This window comes from Gymnoscopelus microlampas (assembly GCF_963454915.1).
Source record: "Gymnoscopelus microlampas genome assembly, chromosome: 11".
Taxonomy (NCBI): domain Eukaryota; kingdom Metazoa; phylum Chordata; class Actinopteri; order Myctophiformes; family Myctophidae; genus Gymnoscopelus; species Gymnoscopelus microlampas.
The window spans coordinates 28640094-28661669 of NC_139948.1; the positions used below are offsets into that span (position 1 = coordinate 28640094).

General features: G+C 40.4%; 2 protein-coding genes across 2 annotated transcripts; one reads left to right on the plus strand and one right to left on the minus strand.

Moving 5' to 3' along the window:
• Positions 1 to 1986: 1986 nt before the first annotated feature.
• Positions 1987 to 4259, plus strand: gadd45gip1 (growth arrest and DNA-damage-inducible, gamma interacting protein 1; the record flags this gene model as incomplete). Its single annotated transcript, XM_084072261.1, has 2 exons — positions 1987 to 2387; positions 3323 to 4259. 2 exons carry the CDS (start codon positions 1987 to 1989, stop codon positions 3603 to 3605), a joined length of 684 nt encoding a protein of 227 aa, XP_083928387.1. The 3' UTR covers positions 3606 to 4259.
• A 457-nt stretch (positions 4260 to 4716) lies between these two features.
• On the minus strand, positions 4717 to 19671 carry LOC311055958 (tetratricopeptide repeat protein 39A). The gene is made up of 18 exons (XM_084072260.1): positions 19398 to 19671; positions 18296 to 18400; positions 16722 to 16853; positions 13048 to 13106; positions 12717 to 12784; positions 12268 to 12332; positions 11851 to 11950; positions 11681 to 11746; positions 11456 to 11564; positions 10369 to 10436; positions 8939 to 8998; positions 8430 to 8591; positions 7442 to 7533; positions 7207 to 7327; positions 6988 to 7099; positions 6512 to 6626; positions 5662 to 5778; positions 4717 to 5120 (listed from the first exon to the last, which is right to left on the minus strand). Exons 1-18 carry the CDS (start codon positions 19430 to 19432, stop codon positions 5009 to 5011), a joined length of 1698 nt encoding a protein of 565 aa, XP_083928386.1. The 5' UTR covers positions 19433 to 19671; the 3' UTR covers positions 4717 to 5008.
• Positions 19672 to 21576: the final 1905 nt, after the last annotated feature.

Below are 21576 nucleotides of genomic sequence, written 5' to 3' on the forward strand. Positions count from 1 at the left end.
CACACACACACACACACACACACACACACACACACACACACACACACACACACACACACACACACACACACACACACACACACACACACACACACACACACACACACACACACACACACACACACACACACACACATCTACTACCTGAAATTGCCCTGTGAAAGTCAAAGTTAATGGAATTGCCTTTGAAAGTAAATAACACATTTAAGTCGTGTCATGTCAGTATACAGCCCTTAAAATGACAGACAGTAGGTTTTGGCTACTGTCCGTCATTGCACACACACTCCCAGTAGACCAAGAGAGAACCACCACCCCACATTTTGGAATATAGAGCTTGTACATTTCATTTTCCTGTTCTGCCCCAAGTTTGAACCTGGGTCTCCTGCACAAGAGCTGAGCTTTTTACCGCTGAGCTAATAGAGCCTGCTTGCTTGCTCAGGGGATGTTAGAGAGGATTTCACGTCATCTATGGTAGATCGCCATGGTTACTCAAGAGGTTTGACCTCATGGACTCCAAATTTGGACATAATGGTCGACCCTGGAATCCATACAGTATATGGTCATGGTTGACTTGGAGCTCCATATATGGAGCCAGCTGTTTTGTTTGGGTCTGAAGTAATGCTGACACAGTTAAAGGACGACTTCACAATTTCTCCATATAATTGGTCCTCACTGATGCTCATTATAATATGGAACCATTTTTGTCTACCCCGTCTGTGTCTCAGAGGAGGGCTGTGGACAGTTCAGAAACCCTTCTACCAGTGACATCATCGATGGGAATCCAAGCTAATAGAAACTGCAGGCTTTCTATTCCTGGAAAGTTAGCATCGCATAATGGAAGCCATTGTTCTCACGATAATAAAAATCAAGAAAAAAAAAAAGAAATCTGCTTTGAAAAAAAGAAAACCTGCCTAACGAGGATGTCACTGGTAGACGGGTTTCTGAAGTGTCCACAGCCCTCCTTTGAGAGACAGACGGAGTAGGAAAAAAGTGAGGACCAGTTATATGAACATAGGTTGAAAATGGGTGAGGTGAGGTCCTTCTTTAAGTTAGACGACCCACACCATATTTGGGCGTAGCTGCAATGGGAACTCTATATATGGTTATGGCTGAGTCATAGTGACATCAGAGGGATGACCAGAGGGGGCATCCCGCTAGGCACAGTATAAAATGGGCAAGTGTAGTCATAGACAGCCACTTGTGGATCAGCGAGCTGAAATGTCACAGTGACCGACTCTCTTTGGACATGAAACATCTCTTCAGCCCTTTCTAGTTGACTAGTCTTGTTGACTTGGTTCAGTTCTAATTGAACATCACTGCAGCGTGTGACTTGACTTAGCCAGCACACCGAAATCAACTACTGAGGCTATTTTTCAAGGGTGAAATATTTACCTTCAGGTCAAAAGTTGTCAAAACAGAAACAGGATTGTGTCAAAGGTCGTGTCAAACCAGACACAGGGTCTAAATATCTCAATTGAAGAGCAGGGAGACCAAATACAACCACCCCAATTGTATATCAAACATAGGCCTACTCTACCATACAGATTGGACAAAATAACATTTTATTCACTAAAAAGTTACATAATACACTTTTCCAAAAAAATAAAACGTTTTGCTTTCAGCAAATATTACATTTAGATTCAAAATACCATGGTTGTAGGTGTTGTTAAATTATAGCTCGTCTTGCAAACATTTTTGTTTGAAATGAAGATATCCACAAGTGACTTCAGATTTTGTGCTTATTCATGCATGCAATAATTATAGTCCATTGTTGATATTACTTACTTCGTTTGGTTGGGCAAGAGCAAGACGAAGTCAAACCGTACATACTAAACATAGACTCTACTCATTGTGTAAGTATTGCATTAGATAAGATTAGATATACCGCAAAGTTCCAAGATGTGTGTATTATTCTCTCAACATTATTGAACAGGCAGTGTGGTAGTCGCCTGTGATTGGGAGGGTCCTGCCTTCTTGCCAACAAAGATGGCGGCGTCCATACTAAGCAAAAGGGCAGCGATATTCTGTTGGAGATTTAGGGCGAATTCTTCGTTAAAAACAAATATCCCCGTTACCTCACAATGCGGAGCGTTACAACAGGTCGCGAATTATAACCCCAAACCATTGAGACTGAACCTCAAAGACCCATATATTCCAGACAAGGAGGCGGAGAAGACACCGGAGTGGCAGAAGACAGCGAAGAGTGACCGCAAGCTGTACGGTCGCTATGGCTCTGCGTCGGGGATCGATCCTGCCTCGCTGTGGCCCAGTGAAGACCAACTGGCTGCGATCATAAAGGACGAGAGGCAGTGGCACCCTCCTTTAGACGTGCTGCTGGAGAATATAGAGGCGAAGGACAAGGAGGAGACAGCCAAGCGTCTGGCAAAGTAAGTGTCCAGTTCATCAAACATGCTGGCAGCAAAATGCACCTGTCAGACTTCTCTCTTATACACCATCAGTGGTGGAAGAAGTGCTCAGATGTTTTACTTAAGTGAAAGTAGCAATACCACGGTGTAGAAATACTCTGTTACAAATAAAAGGCCTGTGTTAAAAATGTTACTTGAGTCAAAGAACAAACGTATTGGCATCTAAATATACTTTACTGATGTTTGAAAATAGCAGATCTACAAGCTCACAACGCGGTGATGCAACGCCTTGTGAGCTTGTATATCGGCTATTTTCAAATAGTGTAGAAGTGGTTTGTATGTTTTATAATATAACATACATACATCTGTAAATTAACTTAAGTTTTCAAATCATTGTAGTGGAGTAAAAGTACAATATTTTCCTCTTGAGATGTAGTGGAGTAGAAGAAAAAGTATTGAAAATTGGAAGTACCTCAAGTACTTGAGTAAATGTACTTAGGTACTTTACACCACTGCGCACACACACATGCACACGCAAATAGAATAATGGAAATATAAGATCACTTGAAATATTGTCAAATTCAACAGTGATTATTAATTAACTAATTTGTGTAATGTTAAGACGTTTTGGCCCCTTAATGTCAGTTATAAAATGTCTTGCCAGATCTTGACAGCGATTTAGAGGGTGTTTGCATTGTGCAGCGACCCCTTAGTTTCAATTCCCTCCATAGACTACCCTATCGGTGGCAAATAAAGGTGTAGAGGTGCAATATATTGATAAATAATTGCCATTAAATACAATAAGATGTATTTTGCACACGGCAGTCTATAGAGAGAATTGTGACTTGGTGGTCAGTACAACGCAAACCATCTGTCATTTGCAGCTATCCCTAGTCTCTGTGTACATTTCAGTGATGAATGTCCCAGATCCTAACCCTGTCCATTTTCCAATGCAGAGAGAAACTCATTGCAGAAAATATGGCTAAGATGCCCAAGATGGTCGCTGACTGGCGTAGAGAAAAGCGGGAGGCTAAACAGAAGATGAAAGAAGAGAAGGCCCGCCGTACCAGGTTACTGGCAGAGGCTCGGGAGCGCTTTGGCTATGCAGTAGACCCCCGCAGCCCCAAGTTCTTGGAAATGGTCGCTGAAATTGAAAAGGAAGAGAAGAAGAAGAAGAAACTGTTGAAACGCAGACAGAAAGAGGAGCAGGCAGGCATCCAGCCTTCTGTTTCTTCATAGACTTGGACTGATATGCTCTGAATTACCGTACATAATTATCAGTGAAAAAGGGGTCAATTAATATTTGCAAGCACCATTTAAAGGGATATTTCACTTTCAAACATGTTTGGGGTGATTTTAACCTCTATCTGGATTTTGTGAGCATCCCAGACCGTTTTTAAGTTGCTGGATTCAGTATTTAGATATGACGTTACAATGGGTTTATATAGGAAGGGGGCGTGTCTGATAAAATGTATATCAAATATCTTTTTACTGAATCAAGCAACTTAAAATCTAACTGGGTTGCACACAAAAGCCAGAGTAGACGTTAAAATGACCCCAAACATTTTTTAAAGTGAAATACCCCTAAGCCTAATTTATACTTTGTCTTACGACAGTGTCGTTCCACAAGAATTGATGACTACCGGTTTTGGTTATGAGTAGGTTAAAACACCCATTACCTGCCAATAGCCCATTATTTAATCCAGGTCGGTTATCCAAATTATAAACATGCATTTGTTTCATTTTCACATCAATGGGCTCATATTCATTCTTTTAGTAAAAGGAAAACAAAAGAATTGTTCATCATGTCTACTTTTCTTTTTTAAACATTGGTCATGTTAGTGCTTGCATGTGTTCTTAGGGTGAATAAAGTCAAATTCAATACCAGGTAAACATGTGCTTCACAAAGAATATACAGTATGCACAAATGGTTTGGGGGGGAAAGCACTCCTGCCCAGTGGTCCCTGAACGTTCAACCACATCATTGGTTTAACATAACATTTATTGGAGTCTAATTTGTAAAAAAAAAAAAAAAAACTTGTGGAAAGAGTATGCAATTTGCAATAATACAAAAGATTAGAATAACTGAACAGTTGCTGTGGCACCTTCTTCACTTAAATCATGAAGACTCCATGATAATACCTGAACATTAACAGTCATTCTGCAAGACCTTTATTTCTACCACACATTAGTATGTCCATTAAATAATTCTCCAATTAAGCTGTAATAAAATCTATTAAACATTTCATGGGGATAAGTCTATTTTAATCACTTGTTGATCAAGACCATATGTTGCTTTTTAGTGTAAACAAAAGCAGTTCATAAAATAAAAATGACTGATTTTATTAAAAAAAAACATGTAAACCTATGGATAGCAGTGACATTAATACTCTCCTATATTACAGTAGTATATCTATCTCCCTCATTTGTCTTGTGAATTCCAACAGGTGGAACCATTGTCAAAAGATGCATCAGCGCCATTGACTGTAAAGTGCAGATAGAGTGACAAGAAACATGTATGGGTGAATCATTGGGGGATTTGGGTATTGTCTACAAAGCAGGGTCTATATTGGAGCTTCAAGTGGTGTGGATGAAGGATTCCAGTGTGTCCAGCCTCATCTATCATGAGGAAATGAGTCTCCTTAAAGCCGGGTGACCTCATCCCGGTCACCTGGATCTGCCTTGAGTTTAGTGAGGGCAGCATGTATTCTGAACTGAGTACGGGATTCCATAGAGTAGTCTTTGTAGCTGTTTCTGAGAAGAGAGAATGGAAAGCATTGGTACTAATGAGGCAAGAGCTAGATACAGTATGCAATTTACTTATGCAGACCTTTTAATGGCATGTTAAATAGAAAGAAAAGACCCTGTCTGGATCCCATTTCTTTAACCATTAGCTTTAGGATTATACTAATCCTATATAAAAATGTGTTAATGGAACAGCCGGCCCAATGCAGCTATAGTACACCCAATTATGGAGGGAGTTGCCTAACCTCATGTGTCTCATGGCATCAGACGCAAACAAATCAGTCAGTTCCATATATGGGCACAAAAGGGGCATGCCCATCTCCATATATGGGTCTAGTTATTTAAATTACCATATATGTGGGGATGCTGTGCATTTCATCCCTGCTGTTACATATGAATATTACATTAATTTACACTTATTTTAACCAGATAATTGCATTAATTAAATTGATTGATCATTTCTTTCCCCCACCTTATTATCCTAAACACCACCACAAAACTGGCTCCTAAACGTTGCATGTGATAATGAAAAGGTTGTAAAATAACTGACTTAGCCTTGTGCAGCAGTTTGATGGCCTCCTCCTTCCTGCCAAGGTTTTCATACAGCAGACCGAGCTCCAGCAGGGAGTTGGGAACCAGGTAGTGGTCATACTTAATCTTCTTCTGACTTCAGGACACAGGAGGAAGATGGGAAATGATCCATTAACAATGTTTCACATCTAAGCTGTAGTTGTGATCAATATATCCATATCAAATTTTTGTTTGTCCAGTAAAAATACTTTCCCTCTGGGATAGATTAATAAGTATGTATGTATGCCTAAATAGATCTAGGTTTCTTAGGTTTAATTTGAATTGAGGCTCTTCTCTTATCACAAAAGACATGGTATTTGACTTCAGCATGATTTGTCATTTCAAGACTTCTATCAGTGGCACTGCATGCATATTTCCACTTCAACAGTGTGGGAGATATGGATATTGTACTGTGTGTGTATGCTATTGTATGCATTTGTGTTGAACTACCATCTGTAAAGCAAATTGCCCCTCAGGGACATTAAATCTTTACCTACCTTCAACTATGACTTGATGGGTGAGTTTTTATTTTTGTAAACATTGTACTGTTGATATTACTGTATACCCCACAGAGAACTGTGCTTAAAAGCACAAAAGTTAATATTTATGAAGCCATAGCAAATTATGTTTAAAGCCAAGATAAAGAATGTTTGAAGCTATGCAATGTGTGTGAATAAAGATTGAATTTTAAGATCTCTCACAGTCTACTACCTCCAACCACAGTTTACAACAATCTAATATGAGCTAGATGTAACATAATGGTACATGCTACTTGTCTTTTGAAGGCACTGAAATGAAACATTAATTTAAATGGATCCCCACCAGCTCACCAGCCATAAACTTTGTTAAAACATTCCTCAGCGGCCTGGAATTGATGCTGATTCTTCAGACACAAACCCTTCAGTAGGTAGATCAGACAACGGTCATCCACCGAAAATTCATTTTCTGCTGAGTAAAAGGACTATAAGCATTATGGCTAATTTATGCATTGCTGCATGACCATGACACTCAACAAAAATTACATGAATGATGTATATTTTCAACATGATTTATGTATTTTACACAATCATATAAAGAAGATCCATATTAGTAACTTCCATGTATTTACAACATGCATATATTAACCTTAAACTCATCAAACCATGCTTCTAAATTGAACCATATACCCTAACTTATGTGAATCAGCTGCAGGCTACAACCACATGATTGCCCCTCACCAATCACATGGCATACATCGCAGAGGATCTGACAGCTTCAGATCCACTACCCATTTGTTATTAGTTAGCTACATAATAGCAGACTTTACCAGGAGACTCCAGCAGGGTGCGCTCTGCCTCCAGTAACGTCTGCATCATCCCATCTGTCAGCTCTGGCCGCTTGCTGATCACGGTGAAACCATTCCACATGTACATCATCTCCTACAGGAGAACAGTATAGGTGAAAATACTGTTACGATTCACATACTGTTAAACACACAGTGTCTGTCTGTCTGTCTGTCTGTCTGTCTGTCTGTCTGTCTACTTACCAACACTGGCACTGGTAGCCTGACTGGATGGGAGGCCTTGTAACGCCTGGCCTTGCGGATAGCAAATTTCTCAGTTGGGGGAGACTTTCCTGCTATCTTCTGCTTGAAGGTGGGCACCTGTCTGAAGGCCCAAGCCATTAATAAAGACAAAGCAACAAGCAAAGGATGGTTTTAAAAAAAAGGTACGTTAAAAATAGACTTTCAACTATCACAGATGGGTTGTCTGTGCGCTTACCGGAAGAGCTCCACTTCATTTTCCCCAAAAGGCCTGGCCTCTTCTTTGGGCAGCATGCTGAGGCAAGCAGCCTTCATGTATATATACATGGCCTGACAGACAAACATTTTGTTTTACTTCCTTGCAGAAAAAAAGTATACTATGATGAAAGAATTTATCGCACAATATTAAATACACAATGCCAGGATTTTGGTAGTTTTTCTGTTTTTCATTTGACTAAGGACTCAACATTAATGCTCTAGGGCTAGGCCACCCGATGTGTTGTACAATGTGTGAGGATGTATTCCATGTGTATTGTTGCTTTCCCATGGTAAGCTGCAAGCTTCTGTGGCAAACCGGTGAATAGGAACACCTGATACGTCAGGAATATGTATCAGGACAACATTGACTCAATATCAAGTAGCATTGCTCAAAAGAATAATGTATATTCAAGAGAATGTGGAATGTTTACATACACATCCATGTAAAAAGCTATTTTTTTTGCAGCTAATGTCTTAGTTACAGCAGCTTTATTGTTGTGTGAAGCAGGTTTGACTAATAGAAGTGTTTAAAAGATCAACATTTCTATTCAGCAAAGCACACAGATGGGTAGAGAGAGCAGTGCTTTGGTGAGACGGGTAGTGAAAATGTAAAATACAGTATTTGTAATGACTTGTTGGATGTGTGTGTGGGTGTGTTCGCAGTCAGCTTTTTAACACTTAAATGTACATTTTTGTGGAGAAAAGTGGGATATGAAACAGCAATATCCAATGATTCATTTGGAGGAACTAAGCCTGTGGCACCGTGTCCAATCCGATGCACCATCTGCTTTAAATAACTTTATTGATATTGTAGGTGTCCTATCCGACACCAGGGTTGATAGTTATAATGTAATAACATACTCTACCATGCAGATTGGCTAAAATAACGTTTTATTCATTAAACTTCCTGATTGTAGCTTTATAATATCAGGGCAGGGAAGAGAGCAGCTCAGTAATGTCCTCTGTACCTTGGACCAGCGGCTTTCCTGGCTCAGAAGGTCTGCATAGAAGTAGGCCATCTTCCACACTCGTTTGTAGGTGAAGCACCACATCAGCTCCCAGTAGCACATGTGGTGGAACTGCTTCCATGCCTGCTGAGCCTTGCAGCCGTCCTCAAATAGTGCCACTGCCTGGTGGTACAGCAACATTACACCCATTACACCCTTTTAGCATAAAAGCACTCCGGACTTGGCAGAGTTTAATGAGAAAGGACAGCAATGTGTTCAGCTGTGGCTGAACCACATCTAGCCAAGCATTGCAACAGACTTTATTGTGGACACGACAAGAAGAAAACTCCCAACATTGAATTCTGGGTTTTTATGTCTATATATATATATATATATATATATATATATATATATATAATATATCACACACACACACACACACACACACACACACACACACACACACACACACACACACACACAGTTTATTTAATATAATATGTGTATAAGATGTGAGCTGTGGATCTTACTTCATCTATATTGCCTTTGATCTCTTCAGTTCTGCCTGCAAAGAAGAGGAATATTGCTCCCTGGACAGAAGAGGAAAGATAAGATATAATATTTAGTCATACATTTGCAGTGCTAATTAATAAATATTGACTGTTACAAACAAAAGCAGCCAAAGAAGAAAGGATCATTGTAGGTATGTCAGCCATCACATGCCAACCAAGTGTGTTTTGTATATCAACAAACACCCACACTGTACACCTATCAGATGTGACGGTATTTAGTCAAGACATTATTTCCTTGTGCAAGTACAAACAATGTCCTAGATGTCTAAGTTTGCTCTGTGGGCTGGGCTGGCATGTATGTAGGTCCAAGGTGGAGTGGGAAAAGGGATGATGACAGCGGAGAACAGAAGGAGTGATAGACTGACGGTATGCAGGTGGAAGAGAAGTGAAGTATTGTTTGATAGCATGAAAATGTATGGTTTAGTCAGTGTTCCTCAATGATGAAGAGAGTGAGCATTGAGTGCATTGTGTGAAGCATTGTGAGAATGAGTGTCCTGTAATAACAAAATATTTCTGAGTGAAGATGTAAGAAAATGTCACCACCACGCTGCTTGATTTCTCTCTCTATGGATGGTGGCTATAGGACAACGGTCTAGGCTAGGGGCTGCTTCTGTAGCTGGGCTTGGTCGGAAGAGTTTCTTTTGTGCCATGAATTCTCAATAATTTAAACTGCTGTTTGTGTCATGAGTACATCCACGCAGAGCGCGAATATAACGAGGCAATGACGCAACGTAATTATGTTTTGAAATTAGGTCGATCTCAGTGTGAATAAAATCATCAACCTGTATGAATAAGGCATCACCAAATTAATAGTTTGATGTGAAATATTCGTGACACATTTTCAAGATCGTAAGTCTTATTTTTATGCCATGGCATCAAAGGGAGGCATCTAGAAAAGCATTTCTGTGTCTGTCTGTCTGTCTGTCTGTCTAATCTCGTAAACCGCTGGGCCAAATTCTTGCCAAATTCTTGTGCACGAAGCCAGTAGGAGAAGGAAGACATCAACATGATGTCAGAGATCCACAGGGAAGCCACGCCATTATTATACAAGTACTACTGTACTACCAGATAGATAAAATCCATACATTTAAATAATTGTTTTCTTACATTTTTCAATCATGCTAATCTCTGCACTGCATCAGGCAGTACATACTTTTTGATGTAAAAATGTAAAGGATGTAAAGAATGCAGACAGGAGAAATGGAGTCAAAGGGTGAGTGAGTACTAAAGAGCCAGGAACGAAGTGTGAGAATGTGTGTGGATGGAGGGATTTATGGAACGACTGTGGATGTAAGCTAAAAATAAGGTTTGTGTTGGGGTAAGGTAGTGAGACGGAAAGTTGAGTAAGAGTGTGAGAGCACATGAGGGAGTGAAAGAGTGCCACTCACCTGTGGGTAGCGGAGCCTGAAAGGTTTCAGCAACTCCTCAGCATCAGAGACCTCCGCCTCCCCCGTCCCTAAGAGAAGGAAAAGTAGGACAAACCGCATACTGTATTGCATAGGCATCAAAGTATGTTTTTCTTTTCCTACCAATGGGTGCCCTCAAAAGTTGTATATGCATGTTCAACAAATATACAGTATACACTGTAGGTTTCCAATGCAGTTTCTTTGTAAATAAGCATATGTTTGTTAAGCTGCAATTGCGACACTAGTAATTTTGGGTTAAGTTCATATCAATATGCTTTTAATAGGCTTCTTAGAAAATTCTGTTGAATCTACTGAAATTAATGAAGCATCGAGTTAGTTCATGCAGGAGCAATACGCCCCAGCTGTAATCAGCTGTCAGCATGATGATTGAACAAGTGAAATGAAAAAGCATTTCTACGCACCATTTACAGCCCATTCTCACAACAAGGTGGTCCATTTAAATATGGCTCCCTCCTACACTTGTTCTCTGCACTGATGCTGCTACACATGCTGTTGCTGGCAAAGCGTGCCTCCACCTCTCAAGAGTCTTGCATGGTTCAAAGGTTAAAGTGAAATAAAAGGTCTTCTTTTGGGCACACTCTTTCATAGGCTACCCAAGGAGGGGTTTCTGCATCGTGCAAAGTATAACTGGCACTGTATTCCATTTGTTGCAATAAATACTTAAATCTATGACGAGTGTTCCTGACTGATTATTATTTCTGTTTAATGAAAAGAAAATAGGATGATAGGGTCTTAAATAAGCATTTTAGCTTAGCCTATGAAGACAAGGTGTACTACAACGATATAAAAATAAAGTTCAAACAATAACATTCAAAGAGGCTATACTGTCGCTCTAAATGTCTAAGCCACTTAAGGCTTGCATTTACACATTTAAATGCTCATGGACTAATGTGGTTTTCAGCTTATTACTGTGCAGAAAAAGGATGTCATCGTCCATGTAAGGTTTCAACTGACGTTTTTGTTCTTGCCGCACACACCAGACTGTACACCAATTCATCTTTCACGTGAAGTGTGTATGTAGACACTGACAGCATACAGTAGTTAGTACCTAGTATGAAACTAAGGAAGGTGTAGTAGCAGAGCAATAGCAGGACACACAGCATGGAGCGCAGGTTCGTCCCTATTGCACCATCATGCAGTTGAGACAGGCCATATTCCTAAAACAGGACACAAACATGCAACGCGCATTTGAGTGCGATGGGCCTTAAGCCTGAGGGATAATGACATACTGTAGTTATGTGGGAAGTAGAGCAAGTATTTATTCACATCATACCTTGTCTCCAGAAAAGCCCGCAAATTCTAAAATCTTGAGTAGCCGTGGAGGAAATAGGGAGAGAACCTGAAAAAAGTACAACTGAAAGTCAAACTCTTTGTGGTACGAATTGGTCATTGCAGAAAACATCAAGCCAATTAGTGGAACACTGGGATGCTTGTGGGATGTACCAAATTAAATGCTCCTGTTCCAAATGAGATTCCTCCCTCCAACTGAATGTGGCTGGGTCCTTTGAGAGAGTTGAGAGACTGGACGTAGGAATGCAGTTCTCTGGGTGATAACAGGCAATTATGTCACATATTTACAAACACAATTATGCATAATAGCATAATAGAGGATAATTATGTCTCATTATGCAATAAAAACAAATCTCAATGTACTGATAACGGCATGCACTTAAGCTGTAAAAAACACCATTATTGTTTTTACAACTGTCGGAGGTCTCTTGAGCGATTTGCAAGTTAGATGATGTACAGGATTCAATATAAATGTACTGTGCTTTCTCCTTAAATACCACATAACCTTTCACACCCCACCTAAAGTACCTAGTACCTAAAGACGCTACTGTATGAACAGTGAAGACTTACTTGTAAATCAGGTAACTGTTGCGTACTTTCATTCCTCCTTTGATAAAACTCACCATGTTCTCATCCTAGATTAGATTTTAGTGAAAGTAAGTAAACCAAGCCAATTAAGACAGAGTTAGTTCCAAGCAATATTTGAACAGTTTTAACCACTTAAACCTTGGCCTGAGTCCACAAGGGGTCTATACTTGGCTCCTCATTTATCCTCCTCTACACCAAATGTCTTTGCCAAAGATAGCCGATCGACAATGTGTTATGAGCAAGTGTTATGACAAGCCCAGAAATAGGGACGCTAAGGTTCATGGGGTTAAATTACACAAAATGTAGAAAGCGGTTTAACTGAAATCTATTAAAATGATAATATTGCCATTTGTATGCAACAATCATAACACACTTGGGTAATAGAAAGGACATACAGCTCTGTATTGGTATGAGGAAATATGTCACTGAACCTGTAGGAAGGTGAGAGCAGCTCTTTGGAGTTGGCACTCTGCATAACACACTTCAGCATGGAGCTGCTCTGCAACCACACACATACACGCACATACATTTTATTTGTTGCATCTATACAGTTGTGTCTGTACACATTTATCCGTGTGTATGTAGCGATGTGTACAATTACAACATAAAGTGTAAGGTGCCTGTGTGTGGGACGTTTAAATACAGCACTGTGAGGTGTGCAAGGTGCATATGTGCAAATATACATACAGAATGCACGTGAAGTTTGCTTATTTGTGTGTGATTGTGTGTGCACAGCTGTCTAATGGGATGCTGGACCCTTACCTTCTGTGAGTGTCTCTCCAGATGACTTGTGACCCAAACCTGGGGACTTCCGTCTAAACCTGAAACATAACAATAGAGCCAAAATGTAATTAATATAACTATCACATTACATCAATTAGATTATCAACAAACGTAACCACAAGAACCAATGACTGTGCCATGTGGTTTGATTAATTCCCATATCAGCAACCTGAGAATTTCAGTAGATCTGTTTTTAGCCCTGCTAGCAGTGGTGCTCTAAGGATGGAAATGTTGGTTCAGTCTAGTTCAGGAAATATTTTGGTCTTCAACAGGATACTGTATCTTGAAGAATACTGGCTGGATTACCAATGGCAAAGGGTGCAGGATGAAATCAACAGATGTTGGTTACTCCTTAACTGCCTTTCCTCTTTGCACTTGCAAACAAGATAGCTCAAAATCTAACCTGGATTGCCATGACACTTTGTGAGTGCATTCATCCTTCTCAGAGAGTGAAACCACACTTGGGTCAACATTTCCACTTGTTTGGTCCAGTTGTTTGTGTTGTGGCATCAATTAAGCATCAATCTAGCACAGTAAATGTATTCCAGTATAAATATCTTGAGTAAATGTCAATAAATGATTATGTAAGAGGCACCACAATTCTGGTAATAACAAGTGCCTATTGGCAAGGAAAATGGCCTGTTAGGAAATTACTAATGTGTCGGTACAGAGGGACCCAGGTGGGTAAAGATAAAGAAGTACTGACATTGTATGTATGTACAGTATTTGCCACTCTCTATTTACATTCAATATCAAGTCAACACACTTTCCATATAAGACAGGTACAATTATTCCAGTGAAAACATTAACAAGGTCAAATGAGACAGTAAATTACAACCAATCAAAAGACATCACTTTGCCTGTCTGTCGAAAGTCAAACACAGGCAAATTCTGGCATGGTCTCATCAGGCCACGCTACCATATAAAGGCTTTCATTTGCATGTTACTGCTCAAGGAGAGAGAAAATATAGGGTAGGAGCACTTTAGAGACTTCAGGTAAATAAGGATATGAATCCTGGTGTGTTATACATAATATATACCAATAACTTTAGAAGAGTATCGGCAGACAAATATTTTGCAAATATTAGACCTGTAAATAAAGCAGTCAACATCAATTTAAATTGGCTTAGCTTATTATTAATCAATAGGCCTTTCTAGTTTGACACTTATTGGCATGAGACCGACTTGTTTCAGAGCCAATGCTTTGACATTGGGCAGTAAGCTGATGCTTCATTATTCAACAAAAATGCCTGCTTTCTATTGCATAGTCTTGTGTTGGCATGCTAAAGCTCAACCCTCGTGTTTTGCCTTTACATCAGTACCTGGATGTACTTTTTTGCTAACTGGGCCAAGCGGGGCTGAGGCGATATCAGTCTTGGATGTGAAACGCTGCAGACTACTGATTGGTCAGAGAATGCTCACTAGCGACGCACAGACAGATGCACACCAAGGATGGACTCCATGGACGCTTTCAAGTTGCGAATACTGTTGTTACGGCCACAGGTTATAGTTTTATATTTGTATTTTCTCTGTGAGGATGTCTACTGTGTATAACTTCTCGTGTGTTATGAATCAGTGAGATTAGACTGCATTGTGTTTGTCTGATGGATGATGACCTCTGAGATAAACCAATTGGACCCTCCTGCTACTGTCTTGCTTTCCATATAGGCCCTTAATATTGCATTTATAAATATATAGAACAGAGTAGTATGGGTGAATTTGTTTTTCCACAGCACACCAGTTTTCCAATTGCCACCAAACCAGGCCCAAATATCTTTCATGGGTCTGGCCTTTGAACAGACTACTTTCCCCCCTTTCATTTTGCATACAATTTGTACATTTTCACATTATAGTCCATTATTGACCTGGATTATGGCCACTAGGGGGGCCTGCCCTACTGCATGCATACAAGGGAGATGCAGAGAGCACATGGCCCCATTCACATCAACAGGGTTGCAGTGGAGAGTGAGCAGCTTCAGGTTCCTCTGGGTTCACATGAGCGAGGCCCTGAGCTGGACACATCATGAGGGTACTGTTACCGTAGTTAAAGTCCCCATGACATGACTAGAAATCATCACATTTTATTCTACATATCACGTGATTCCTGTAAAACAGTAAGCTAGTACGGGACATGTCACAGATATAATGATTGGCGTTTACATTAGCCAAAGGGACGGGGTTATGAGTGTCAACATTATTACATATTACCTATGTATCGGCTAAAATGCAAGAACGTTGACGAACAAGCTGCAAAATGACACATGATTTTTATAATCTCAATAATTAACTGCAATAAATAACTGCTCCACAAGAACAATGTTGGTGTATTAAGATATTCTCATATATTTCTCCCCTCTGGTGGGGAGAGAAGAGAATAGAGGGATTGATGTTTCCACAGATACAAACGGGACAATATTCAATTTCTTTTTTTTTATAAAAATGGCATTTTATTGGACCCCAAATTAAGTGTACGTGCCCTTGTGCAAGATGCGTATCAAATCCCCAGCTACAATGAGACAATGAAATTAAATTGGATGTTTTCACCTCGAAGGAATCTTTGATCGCGCATGGTGCACACACCCTTGATCCCATGGATGCCTTCTCCCAAGTCACTGAACTCAGGCAGCTGGCACTTAATTTGCGCTGCAGTAATCTTACATCAGCCTAAATCATCACGCAAGTTACATAGCATTTTATGCTTTTCTCTCCTGATCAGTGTCGAGTACGGGTATTCTCAAATCCACCCCTGGTATTAAACAATGATAAATAGACCAGGGACCCGGAGGCAATAGAATCTGAACTGACCATGACCCAAGTGACCATGGTAAAACATGGACCTGAACCTGTACGGGTCTTTGGTACTGTCTGTTTTGTTTTGGTTCAGGTGGATCCGTGAAGACCTATACTGAGCTGCCAGCCTGCGACCCTCACACAGAGACAGTAGTAGAGTGAAGATCCTGTCATGCTCGCTTTCTCTCAATCACCATCAACAAAGCTTAGGGGCAAGAGAATGAAAAGAGTTGGCATCTACCTGCCTCATGGACAGCTCTACACTGCTTTCTCCATGGGCTTTCAGGTAGGAAGGGGCCAAATGCCCAACATGGGTCCTTTTTTTCTAGTTTGTTTTGGCCATGTTCACCCCTGATGTTAAACGTTAATACTGTTTTGGATATAAATGTCACTGTGTGCAGCAATAAATGGAACAAGTCTCTTTGTGTTGCTCAGACCCACAAAAAATGGTGAACCAATGTTGAACTGCAACTACTTAAATGTTTTTGCCTTTGTTGAGCGGTGTAAGTGAAAATAGACATTTTGTCCAGACGGCTTTAGCTTTAGCACCGGATGGCGGCCAGTTTGATGGGCCTTACTTTAAGACGATGAGCTCCGGGGGTGGGTACTATGAGGGGGGTCCACTGCAGTGGAAAGTCAAAGTATACAGAGTAAAGAGGCGAGGCGAGCTGATACTATACAGTATATGGAAAGTTGCCATAAAAGCAGCCAACATTCAGGGCCATTTTTACGTATGGGCTGTTCCAAGAAAACCCAGTTGAAAAACAATTATGCTTGATCGGATCATCTTAGTCTGTGTGGCCTAACTGAGATGAAATCTGGCCATTTGGGCATTGTACTGACACCATCAGTAGCATGCTGACCTCTGACAGACTTCTTGGGCAGTCTTCATGGTGTTTCCCGCACTCGTGATGTCATCATGCTGGAAAGTCATCATGGCCTGCATTTCCAGTATTGTGGCATAGATAAGAGCATGGTACATACTATCCTTCACCCTGTATGGGAAATGAAAAGGTCAACATCATACAAGTGTATCTATATATATTTCTGCTTGCAAAAACATATGCGTACGTACACTAACTATCTCATTGTCATTATTCTCCCTATCTGTAACGCCTCCACCCTCCCACCCAGCCTGGTGTTTGTTTTCCAGGACTCCCCTTCTGCTGGTGTTGAGCTTTGGGCGTCAGCTTCTGCACACACTTCATATCCTGGAGGAACTGGCCTACTATGATGCCTTGGCTGACAGGAAGTGCAGGACTTCATATCCCGGAGGACTGGCCTATCACGCCACGACTGACAGGATTGGCCAATCACACTTAGGCTGACAGGAAATACTTCAGATCCTCGAGGACTAGCCTATCATGCATAGATATAGAAACCTAGATACCTCATTGGCCTCTGCAGTTCGTTGGAGCGACCTGTTTGGTATGGTGGCCGCCATATTTCCTGGGGGAACAGGCACTGGCCAATCACAGCCTGTTGACAACTGGCCAACCACAGCGCGTCTTTTACAGGACTTGTCAGAATCTAGTTGTCCCGCCCCCACCTGCCTCTGATTGGCCTACTGAACGCCCCCTTCTGTGACGCGCGCTGAAATTTCCAGCTGCCCCCCCAGAAGCGGAAGCGCGTCACACCTTATCTGACAGGAAGTGCTGCACCTTGGGGCATCCGAGTGGTGCAGGGGTAAAGTTACGGCCCACCACTGTGGAGACTGGGGTCTAAATCCCCCTCGGTGCATCCAGCCGTGTTAGTGGGTGGGAAGCCAGGTAGGGAGGGCGATCTCTATTGATGCACTAGCGACTCCTACAGGTTGGTCAGGGGCTCAGGGCGCCTGTTCAGCGGGGAGTGGAACTAGGAATTATAGTGTGTTCCCCCGAATGCATTACACCCTTCCAGTGAAACTCCTTAGTGTCAGAGGAAAAGAGGCGGCTGGCGGCATCATGTGTATCAAAGAGACAGGGACTATACATATGAGCGGTTAATTGGGAATTGGCATAACAACTAAATTGGGAGGGGAAAAAAGGAAATACTGCAATTCACTATTTACACTATTATTGAACTCAGTTGCATCACAGAACACCTTGGGCCCAAAAGTGTCATCATATTAAACTGCCACCTATGTACGTCCTGAAAAGGATTAAACATAATACAGTGACATGCAACTGACACTTCAATCTTCAAATGTACAGATTATAAGTGAAACTAAAAAACACAAGAAACAACACTAATCTTTTAAAAAAAAGGTTTAATTATGTAACATATGTGCCATAGTACTGGCCAGTGAGTATACTGTAGGTCAGAATCAGAATGTGTTGGTTATGGTCATACAAGGAATAGGAGTTGGTGTACAGCTACAGTATCAAAACCCAGTGGCCCATTGAGAGCCTGTTCAGCACATACAGTATAATCATAACAATGATTTTGATGGAGTTACCGTGGTCGAAGTTTCTCTAGGCTCTCATTGAACTGGTTGTTGAGGAAGAGGTCCAGAGCCTCCATACACTCATCCAAACACTCCTTCAGGGTCATCTGTGAGGAGCTAACAACACACACACACACACACACACACACACACACACACACACACACACACACACACACACACACACACACACACACACACACACACACACACACACACACACACACACGTGAATGCAGCCAGCCAAAGTTGCAATTTCACAACTTGATTTAAATGTCTTTGCCTTGTTACATTCAACCAGTATTCATATTCTGTATTACGCTGCCATTCTAACCTACTGTACACCTGTGCAAACATCTAAACTAGACACAGTGCTTGGGGGGGACTCACAGGTGAGGTAACCTTGCTTGGCTGCTGCAGAGTAAACACTCATAAGAGCATGTGCATGGTTATGGAAATTGGGAACAGAATCTATCTGTTGTCCTGTCCAGTGAGGAACAGATAAGGGCACCGTTAGTTATTCATCTAAAGCACCTCAGTGTTTGCACCTTAGTGTTTGCCTAATGTCACATGAATCCAAATAAGTTACACATTTAGCTTAATATGCAAAGTAACAGATCAAAGCAGCCTCAGTCAATTGCGTAAGCAATAATATGAAGTAATGTAGAAGTGCTTCACCATTTCTGAAAACAGTTTGTGGGCATCGATCTTACAGTATACTAAAAAATATGTTGTTCCTTTTCTTAGCGCTTGTTATCAACCAGTCCTTTTCTCTCCGCTGTTTCATGAATGAAAACCAACCTGTTTTTGTCACAAGGAAGAGAAGAGCGCAAGACAGCGCCGAAAAAGGAAATAAGGTTTTTCTATAATGGGTGATTATTTTCTAAAACCTTTTTTCAACACTTAAGGCCATTATGTCTATGGCATTTATTTATTAATTAAATAAATATATATTTATTTATTAAATAAATAATATGTATTAAGTTAATTGTGTATTTATTCAATATTAGCTAATAAGACATGTCGAATTTTCTATGACAGCATCGCAGGGGGACGAAAGACGGGAAATACAAGTTTTAGTGTGACAACAAGTGACAAGTGTTAAACTACTTACCTTCCTGTAGCACTTGTTTGTTTCCCATTGGACATGCTGTAGCTCCTGTAGGGCAACCAGACACCTGGGGAAAAGTTAGATGAGCCTCCAGCAGGAAGCGGGGAAAGTCTGTTTACAAACCTACACGTCTGCTCTGCATTAATGCTAAGCGTTTGCACAAAGTCGCCTAAATGGAATCTTGATGATTACTGCTGCTTATTCAATGTGAGCTTGAGGTATGCGGTTATACTCCAAAGATAAAGCGCTTGAAATGGAGTGTTGTTCACAGTGGAAGTGAAACTCTGCTCTGTCTGACTGACTCCTCCTTAGCAACACTCAGTGCCACGCACACACACACTATAGCCTCGTTTGCCACACACACTTTAATGAGGTGCGCATCAAAGTGTCCAGTCCACACACAGTACTGTAAATAGTGTTGGAAGAAGTAGCCTACTAGTCTTATTTTTTTGTACTTAAGTAAAAGTATTAATACCACAAAGTAGAAATACTGTTACAAGTCAAATTTACTTGAGTAAAAGTACATTACAACATTTTTTGCATCAAAATATACTTAAAGTACTAAAAGTAAAAGTACTCGTTATGCAGAATGTTCCATTTCACAAGTTTTCAAAATGTATAGAAATCTTTTGAAAATAGCAGATCTGTGAGCTTGTAGATCGGCTATTTCAAATAGCCGAAGTATATAAAGTGTTGAAGTGGTTAATAATGTATGTTTTGTAATAATAATCTGCAAAGTAAGTAGTAAATACATTTTTCAAATAATTGTAGTGGAGTAGCCTATGTAGTGGAATGTGTAGCTTACTGTATATACTATAACAAATGTGTCCAGCAGAGGGTGTTGAAGCTGCTCAACTATGCACACCTCTATGTTGCCTTGTTGCATTTGCCTAACACTTCTCCTGTGGAGGATAAAGGTGATTTAAAGGAGTTTTTCACCCCAAAAATGACTTATTTGCTATCAATTACACACCCCATGAAGTCTCCGGTAGGAGAATCAAAGAGTCTCCTACTGAGTATCCTTCTGACCGATGATGACCTAGTCATCAAATTATTGACTTAGGAATGCGACAAAAATGAGTTATTTCGTGAATTTGGTATCCCAACCTGAAAATGTATCTTCTGTTTACTTTAAGAGCTTTAAAATAAAAAATATCACTTAGAGCAACTTTAAATGAGGGGCCACGACCTTCGCTGTCTCTGTCACACATGTACACACCTTCTGACCTGATAAGAACAAATAAGGAGAACCCTAAAGGTAAATACTCATGAAAGGAGTTTCGCAAAGACCTACAAAGCTTTTATGGAACCTGAACTGAGCTCTCCCATTATTTCATGCCAGTGAAGAGTAGCTATCCATAAGATATTTAACTATGTACTCAAACCAGTGAATCAGTGACCATTGACTGATCAAGAGCATGCAGGTTTTCAAAAATAACAGCTCTGATTTCCCCCCCTTGGCTATTTTGCTATTATTATGATTATTTTGGTCTTCTTGTCACTCTGTTAAGGAGTCTGTAAGTACAGTACAGTAATTTCAGTCCAATGTTCCCATAGAACTTAGAATTATTGTATTCTACATTTAGAAAGTACTCGAACCTCGAACAAAAACATTGAACCTAATTGCAATGAACAGACCAAGAGTCACCATTATTATTTCTTGTTCTTTTCAAGTAACTGACATTTAATTCAAAACAATTCGGCATATTAGGTTATCTTTGCAGACCACAATGACTGATTGGACACAGGGAACTTAAATAACAACTAGAAAATTCAGAACTAACAAGGAACTTCAGAATTGCAGATGAACAATCCCCCCCCCCCAAGACCACAGAAACAAGGGATCATCTGACACCATGTGGATAAATGCTGTAATTACAGTATGTGAGTGCACAGTCAGTATACAAACAAAGGCTATCTGCTAACTATCTGCCATTGATTTTGAAAATGTAGCCTAACATAAAAATATTTTTGCAATGCAACCATTCAAAAAATAGGTTTCTCACACATTCGAATATTGCTATGTCTATTACTATGTCTAAACTACGCACCCTGCAGTTCCTTGTACAATCACGTGAGGGCAGTGTTGTAATTTGTTTTTAAACCTAACCTTGTACCCACTGTACTGGCAAGACTCTTTGAACATAATTTGTTTTGTTACAGTTGCATACTATGCTGTAGA

What these genes read in the sequence shown, in the direction of transcription:
- LOC311055958 (XM_084072260.1), bottom strand. Translation starts at nt 19,432, where the DNA reads ATGTCCAATGGGAAACAAACAAGTGCTACAGGAAG. An exon ending in AACAGTTACCTGATTTACAA is followed by an intron (nt 11,951 to 12,267) that starts GTAAGTCTTCAC and finishes GTTATCACCCAG; the next exon opens with AGAACTGCATTCCTACGTCC. An exon ending in CGGGCTTTTCTGGAGACAAG is followed by an intron (nt 11,565 to 11,680) that starts GTATGATGTGAA and finishes GTCCTGTTTTAG; the next exon opens with GAATATGGCCTGTCTCAACT.